Source organism: Cebus imitator, unplaced genomic scaffold (genome assembly GCF_001604975.1).
Source record: "Cebus imitator isolate Cc_AM_T3 unplaced genomic scaffold, Cebus_imitator-1.0 Scaffold201, whole genome shotgun sequence".
NCBI lineage: Eukaryota > Metazoa > Chordata > Mammalia > Primates > Cebidae > Cebus > Cebus imitator.
This window is the reverse complement of record NW_016107516.1, coordinates 1,918,729-1,926,922: the sequence shown is the minus strand read 5'-3', so window position 1 is coordinate 1,926,922 and position 8,194 is coordinate 1,918,729. Positions and strand designations below refer to the sequence as shown.

General features: G+C 42.4%; 1 protein-coding gene across 1 annotated transcript in view; it reads left to right on the top strand.

The window, feature by feature from the left end:
- The first annotated feature begins 3,128 nt into the window (after positions 1–3,128).
- The window catches only part of TMPRSS7 (transmembrane serine protease 7), a 36,409-nt gene continuing 31,343 nt past the window's right edge, over positions 3,129–8,194 (top strand). The window contains exons 1-2 of the mRNA XM_017547796.2: positions 3,129–3,257; positions 5,234–5,462. Of these exons, the coding sequence (XP_017403285.1) occupies positions 3,210–3,257; positions 5,234–5,462 (277 nt within the window). The 5' untranslated portion in view covers positions 3,129–3,209. The remainder of the gene's footprint in view (positions 3,258–5,233; positions 5,463–8,194) is intronic.

Below are 8,194 nucleotides of genomic sequence, written 5' to 3'. Positions count from 1 at the left end.
CATGCTGGTCTCAAACTCCTGGCTTCAAGTGACCCTCCTGCCTGGGTCTTTCAAAGTGCTGGGATTACTGGTGTGGGCCACCGTGCCTAGCCAGAAGTCCTCTTTAAAAGTATGCATGGTAGGCATTTCTGTGGATTTTTTTTTTTTTTTGTATTTTTGTGTATGGATTCCACCCTATGTTCACCACCATCTTATGGAGATTACTGCTTCCAAACTGACCCACCCATGAAAAATGCAGTGGCTACACCAGTTGGAAGGTTATGTACCGTTTGTTCTGGGTAGTTAGCTATCGGGATGCCCAGCTACTTGGAGCAGCGGCCCAGGCTCTGCACCACTTGGCTCCTGCAGAAGTACAGCAGGTGCCTCTGATGCCAGGCACTCAGGGCATGGGCTGCGGTGTGACCTCCATGCACCTAGAAGAGCTGCAGTCGAGGCAGTGCCTGGATCCCTGGACTAATCTGGGGATGTGGGTGTGAGCTCTGCCGGCCGATGGGCTCACCAGGGACCAGGCGGTGCCAGCGACACCCTGCGGTGGATCCTTCACACTGTCGACCCTACAGAAGCTTCCCAGCTACTCAGGGGCTGCTTCTCCCTAGAGTGGATCATTTCTTAACAATCTCTTCCCCTATAGAGTAAAAATGTTTTCAGTAAGAATTATGAAATAAAACTAATAATATTGATGAGAAAACTTTTAGTCAACTTTGTATATATAATTATGCTAGCAAAAATAAAATTAGCAAAATACATATTGCATACAGAATATTACATACAAAAATATTACACCTTGCAGTTCATACTTTGTGTAACTGTATTAAATTTTAGGTATAAATTAAATCAGTGGTCACGTAGAGGGACAAATGAAATAACTGAAGTTCTGTTTCTTGGTCTTTACAATCATTGTGCTATTATTTCTTGCTTCAGATCTTCCCTTTATATGCAGGAATATGTAATCCCACAGGGATTATACCAAAGAATTTATACCAAATATATATACATATATTTTTTAGGGAGAAGCATTTTGTCACTGACATTATCTAGAACTGCTGGCACGGCGATAGTGAAAAAGCAGCCTTCGGTTAGTTTTATGATTGCTTTTAAATTCTGCACATTTAGCCTCCTGTTATTTGCTGCTACTTTTCACCCTTGGAGGTGTGAAAGGGAAACAAGGATTGGGGAATGCTAGTTAAAGGCTGTAAAGACAGATTTTCTTCAGCACCGTTGCAACAGGAGAAAGCAAATTCGATACAGAGCTGAGGTCAATTTCAAATATGTAAGGGTCATTGCCGAGTTTAAAATAAGGAAACTGAGGCCAGTATAAGAAAATTTAATGCCATGTTTATTCCGCTCCGGGGCGAGGTTCCATAGTCCCGCAGAAAGGGGCCAGAGAAGTTGCGCTGACTTCCTGGGGTGGGGTTTGGGGGGGGCGGTTATAGCTAGGAGGAACGAGCAACAGCTGGGTGCTCTGGTCCGGGGAGCGGGATTGACACGGGGCGGGCCGCTATTGGTTGGCGGGTTGTTGGGCGGGTTTTCCGGTGCGAGAGCCAGCCAGGGTTGCATCAGCCGAAGCCTTCCAAGGGAGCCTTACAGCAGAGCTAGGTGCGGAGTGCAGAGTCAGGTGCTGAGTGCAGAGGTGGGTGTGTCCAGCCTCCCGGGAGGCAACCAGCCTTACAAAATACAGCAAGGAAAGCTGAGGATTAGTAGCCGATGTGCAGGCTGAGGGGGTCCATGGATGGAAAATGACTAAGGGGAAACATCAAGGGTAGGGGCATTCTCGCTAAACTGACCAATCAGGGTTCTTGTTACAGGAAGCCAAGGACGTACACATCAAGGGTAGGGGATAAAGAACTTGATTAGATATCAGGGGTATTTCAAGGCCACTCTTGAATCAAAAAGAAAAAAGAAAAATCAAGGATGATCAGATATCAAGGGTGTGGGGATTCCTGCTAAACTGGCCAAAGACAGGGCCTAAGGACAAGGTCTAGTTGAAAAGAGAGCTCAGAGGAACCTGAGCTCTCTTTGGTCGGGAAAAGTCTTTGTCAATGGCCATTGCTAAGTATATATTTTTTACTTATATTGGTGGAATATGAGTTAGTACTAGAAATAAGTAGAGAAATAATACAGGAAAGGTGAGCCATTGAAAGTAATATTATAAAGCCTAAACCATTATTAGCAATTTCATCAGTGTGAATAATAAATAACAAAACCGAGGAGGCAAATTTATACAACATGACTTAATGTCCTTTTTTTTTTTTTTTTTTTTTGCCAGTCTGTCTCATTTTCCTCAAGTTAGATCAAATTTCAGGTGTGAGGCAACTCCACCAATCTTTCACCACTTTCAGCAGGTGGTTTCTCGCTTGTCGTCTGCACAGCCCCTGAACAATGCTGAAGTTTGTGTCTGGATCAGCAGACCAGTGGTTTCTCCTTTAAAGCATGACAGATCAGCTTTCTGTTGATACCCACTGTCACCGGGTGATGAGCTTCCAGCAATCCCTGCCTTTTCCTTCCAGTCTGCTAAGAAAAATTCTGACCCTGCTTCTCAGGATTATTCTTTCCATGGTGGGTCTAATTCAGATTGACATTAAGAAGAAAGGGGGAGATGGAAACAAGGGCTTCACAGCGGAAAGGGCTCCAGGTTTATTGAGGACTGACTGCAAGAAGTAGGGGGAGATTCATGGAAAAAAGTCCCCTTGGATATGCGTTCTCAGTGAGTATGGCTGGAGAGCTGGGAGCAGGATTGAAGAGTGAGTCTTCTGGAGCAGGCAGGAGATGCCAAACAAGAGAAATCAGGTGTGAGGACTTCTCAGCTGTGGTGCTGAGGGTTGTCAATTAGACCTCTACATATCCTTTAGGAGACGCAAGTAAAAATTATAATGACTTTTAAATGTTTCTCGATCGTGGGATTGTGTTTCTTATAAGAAAACCTTGCCTTGAGGCTGGCTGTACTCTGAAGGGCCTGGCTCCTATTAAAGTTACACCGCGAAACCTTGAGTTTGGGGTGCAAAGCTGAGTGCTAGGTCCCTTTAACATTTACAATATAGCAATGAGGCGGCTTCAGTTTCTGAACTGAACCCGCTGGAGGTAAATTGATTCCACTCCTCTGAAAGCTAGCTTGAATGTGGTGACGGTTCTCTCCATTCTTCTCAAGACAGCATATAAGGGGTGAAAACCGGCTTTGAGACACCCTGGGTGATCACACAAAACACGTAATAATGGAAAAGGAAAACATTGATGTTTCAGCCGCACCTGCTGACCTGAAAGTAAGTACAGGGTGAGAAACTTTCTCTTACTTGAATGCCATTTATTGTTGACCTTGTTAGTAAAATGAGATTATATGACCTTATAAAAATAAAGGAAACAATAATAAAATATTTTATCTTCTCATGTTACTTAATGGATTTTACAAATGTGAGCTTAATATAAAGTGCTGTACTTGACAATTGATTTGTAGCTATTTTTCTAAAACTCGAGGGAAATTGTAGTGATCTCTACACAAATTCCACTTTAAAATTTAATCAGTGCTAACTGAGACTGCCTATAATGTGTTTCTGCACTTAGAGCTCCAACCTTGGCCTTGTCAGTTCATGTACTGACATTTCTCTGTGTTTCTTTCTTTTACTTCTTTTGGGGGAGTGCTTGAAAGTTGCTTGACACCATCATCAACTCATTCTACAATGGAAAATTTCTCTCTTTAGAAACCCCATCCTCATTCCTGCAGGACACCATATTAAATGATGTCTGGTCTAGTTCAGTTTCACCAGAAAGGATACAAGCAACATCTCACTCCAGGAGTTGACAAGGTGTTTGGCAAAAAGAATGAAGGAGCCATGAATAATTCAGAGTGTTCGTGGCCACATATTATTTCATTAATTGGCAGGATTAAAGACTGGAAGGCATGAATTTTGAAGAGAAGAGTGAGGGAAAGGAAAAAGGAGAGAACTCTTAAGGATAGTGCAAAAAGGGATGGTTTCTTTGGAATTGGCATTCCATATTGTTGCCTTTAAGAGAATGTGTGGTTAAAAGCTATATCATCTCTGGAGTTTAGTTACCCTGACATGTATAAATCTCTCCTTAAAAGAAGCTAAACTCTTGAATACATTATTAAAGAATTCACAGCATCAAATAGCAGAGGGTAGACAAGAAAATAAAAGAGGAGGAAGGGAAACAGTTAAATAATGTATTTTTCATTCTTGCACATAACGCTATGCACATCAATACACTTCAACAATTTTCTAATTGAATGAGTCTTCTATTTCATTCTTTGATTTACTTTTAAATAATTCTTTCATTTATAATTGACAAACTGAGTCACTAATTCGGTCAGTGGCTGGCAATGGTAAAACAAACATATTTAACTCCTATCCTACAACGCTAAGAAAATTATATCACTTTTACGTGATATGATAATTATATCTACCACAGTCTTGAAGCTGTAACTAGGAAATCAATTCATTTCTGTGGAGAACTCACTTACCATCTTATTTTCAATACTACATCAGCCCAGAAATAATAGATTCTGAGAGAAAAGCACTATAATACAAATATGTGAAACACACATACACAAAAAGGACTGTGGTCAGGCGTGGTGGCCCACATCTGTAATTCCAGCATTTTGGGAGGCCGAGGCGGGCAGATCACCTGAGGCCAAGAGTTCAAGACCAGCCTGACCAACATGGCGAAACCCCGTCTTTACTACACATACAGGATTATCTGGCAGGTGCCTGTAATCCCAGCTACTTGGGAGGCTGAGGCAGAAGAATCGTTGGAATGCAGGAGGCAGAGGTTGCACTGAGCCAAGATCACGCCATTGCACCCCAGCCTGGGCAGCAAGAGTGAAATTCTGTCTCAAAAAAAAAGGACTGTGTACACACATGAATCTACCCACATAGAATCTTAACCTTAATCTCTTAACCTTCAAATCTGCTAGTCTACTTTACCCCATTAAATTCAGGCCTCTCCTCCATAGCATCTCTTCAACAGAGTTGGAGAGTTGAGGAAAGAACCTAGAAACCATTTCACTAGGGCTCATATATAGAAATGTCTAGTTTATCTGGTCTTCATTTTGTGACTTGGTGCAAATCAACTTCTTATACTTAATAATTTGATATACTTACATAAATAAGAATGCTTAGTTATATTTAGGCCTTTTAGCACCAACATCTCCTGACTGAGTAGTTTCATTTAAGCTTTAGACTACTTCTACTTGGTAATATATCTTTTTTTTTTTTTTTTTAAGATATCCAATATCTCAGTCCAAGTGGTCAGTGCCCAAAACAAGCTGCCAGGGAGACGACCACCGTTGCCAGGGAGACGACCACTGCAAAAACCCACTGGCAAATCCAAACCCAAGAAGCAATCCAAGAAAAAAGTTCCCTTTTGGAATGTACAAAATAAGATCATTCTCTTCACAGGATTTTTATTCATCCTAGCAGTCATAGCCTGGACACTTCTGTGGCTCTATATCAGTAAGTTACAAATCTGTGTTTCTTTGGGGTTAGGGTTTATGGTGTGAATCTAGCATTAGCAATGCAGGCCTAACATAGGTGTTTCTGATGGGACTTTCCTCTTTCCAAGATGGATGCACCATTTCCAAAACTGGTGTTGATGGTTTTTTGTTATTTTGTTTTGAGACAGGATCTTGCTGTGTCGCCCAGGCTGGAATGGAGTGACACAATCGCAGCTCTCTGCAACCTTGAACTCCTGGGCTCAAGCAATCCTGCTGCCTCAGCCTCCTGAGTAGCTGAGACCACAGGGACATGCCACCACACCTGGGCTAATTTTTAAAATTTGTTTGTGGTAGAGAGAGTTGTCTCACTATGATGCCCAGGCTGGTCTCAAGCTCCTGTACTCAAGCAATCCACCCACCTTGACCTTCCAAAGTGCCAGGATTACATGTGTGAACCATGGCGCCCAGCCTGGTGTTGATGTTTTAAGAAGACATAAACTAGAATTATCTTTCTCATTTCTTTTTTTACCAACACCACTCTTCCCATAGGAGAGCAAGAGGAGGAGACTGGGGATATGATGGGAAGAGCTGAGAGTGATGCTCAGGAGATTTTGACTGGTTCAGAAATGTAATGCATTTGTAGCTTTAAAAAAATTAATGGAATGCTAAGCTGTTTCATTTCCTCATTCCACCCACCACTTGTTTCTAGGCAACCTTGAATTTCCAGCTCCCTGAGCTCCATTTTGCACATGCATCTTTCTCTCCTCTGTTATTATGTGTTTGTTGATCTGACTGATCCGTTTGGACGGGTGTCATAACTAAGCCCTTTCCTGTAGAGTTCTTACTTATGCAACGCCGTAAGAATAGCCTTTGTTGACTTGTGTTGGAGTTGCCATCCTATACATTTTAATATATTTGATACAAAATACATGCACCATGACATAATGTGAAATACGTAGTTATTCTGTGCCCCAGATTTCTGACTCAGGGCTTCTAGCACTCTGTAACTTCCTGAATGATAGAAAGGATAGGAGCATCTTTTGTTTTATATACATACATTTGTTATAATAGTTGCTCTTAGTCCCCAGTTCCTAACACAGAGCTTCTAAGAATGTCTTTTTATATGTTAGTGACTGGTGGCTGAAAGCCCCTAGGTAACCAGAGAAACCAACCACATGCTTAGAGAATTATAACTTTCAGGAGGGACTGAAGATTGAGCTCAATCACAAATGGCCAATGATCTCAAATTGACCTCCATAAAAACCCTAAATGACGGGGTTCAAGGAGCTTCCAGGTTGGTGACCATATCCAGTTGCTGGGAGGGTGGCATGCTCCACCTCCACAGGGACAGAAGCTCCTGCTCTACAGACCTTCTGGACCTCGTCCTAGCTACTTCTTCATCTGGCTGCTCATTTGTATCCTTTATAATAAAGAAGTAATAGTAAAGTGTTTCTTTGAGTTCTGAGAGTCTAGAGCAAATTATGAAACCTGAGGGCTATATGAGAACAGCCAATTTGTCGCCAATTTGGACAGCAGTGTGGGTAGCCTGGGGACCTGATAGCATCTGCAGTGGAAAGCAGTCTCGTGGAAATGAGCATTTAACCTTTGGGATCTGACACGAACTCTTGGTAGCTGGTGTCAGAATTGAATTGAATCATTGGACATTCAGTTGGTGTCTGCAAATAATTGGAGAATTGCTTGGTGTGGGAACCCCCGGTCCCTGCTACATTTGGTGACAGAAGTGTTATGAATAGAGAAACAGTTTTCCTAGATGTACTTTCAGAGATATGAAAATCTGATTGGAAGGGAAGATTTGTAGGCAAAGAATGAATGAATATTGTCTTGGATAGTTCAGGTCACTTATATGCATACAAATTGATAACCTGTGATTTTCTTGGCAGAATGTAGGGAATCAGACACACCACAATGCATCTCCTACCTTCAGAAAGCCCATGGATTTTCTTTATTTCATTTATTTATTTATTTTTGAGACAGAGTCCGGCTCTGTCACCAGGCTGGAGTGCAGTGGTGTGATCTCGGCTCACTGTAACCTCTGCCTCCTGGGTTCAAACGATTCTCTTGCCTCAGTCTTCAGTGTAGCTGGGACTAAAGGTGCATGCCACCATGCCCAGCTAATTTTTGTATGTTTAGTGTAGACAGGGTTTCACCGTGTTGGCCAGGATGGTCTCAATCTCTTGACTTCATGATCTGCCTGCCTCGGCCTCCCAAAATGCTGGGATTACATGTGTGAGCCACCACACCCAGCCCACAGATGCATTTTCTACTTTCAAAAAGTTCACAGTTCAGTGCTGGAGAGAGGTGTGAATTGAATTTTTTGCTTAAACTATTATCTTGTGATCACAGTAGAGAGACATCCAAATTGCCCAGGGATGGCATCCAGAGAAGGCTTCATGAACTGGTTCCTGAACATTCATTTGACACATCTTGAGACTGCCCATTAACTGTTGGGTACCATGGTGGGCATGGGAGCAGAGCGGTGAGCAAGATACAATCTCTGTCCTTGAGGAGACTAGTGGGGAAGTCAAGTCAATGGGCCCTTTAGACAAGCACACACAAGCCCAACCCAGAACAAAGCAGCTTATTTGCCATCGTTTCTCTGCTGTTCCCCAGCTGACACATTTGTACTGTTCTAACATTTTTATATAAAGTTTTAGAACATCCTCGTGCAGATGTAGTTTGTTGCCTGTGTAAAATCAGAGAAGGCCACTTATGGGAACAGATCAGTACAAG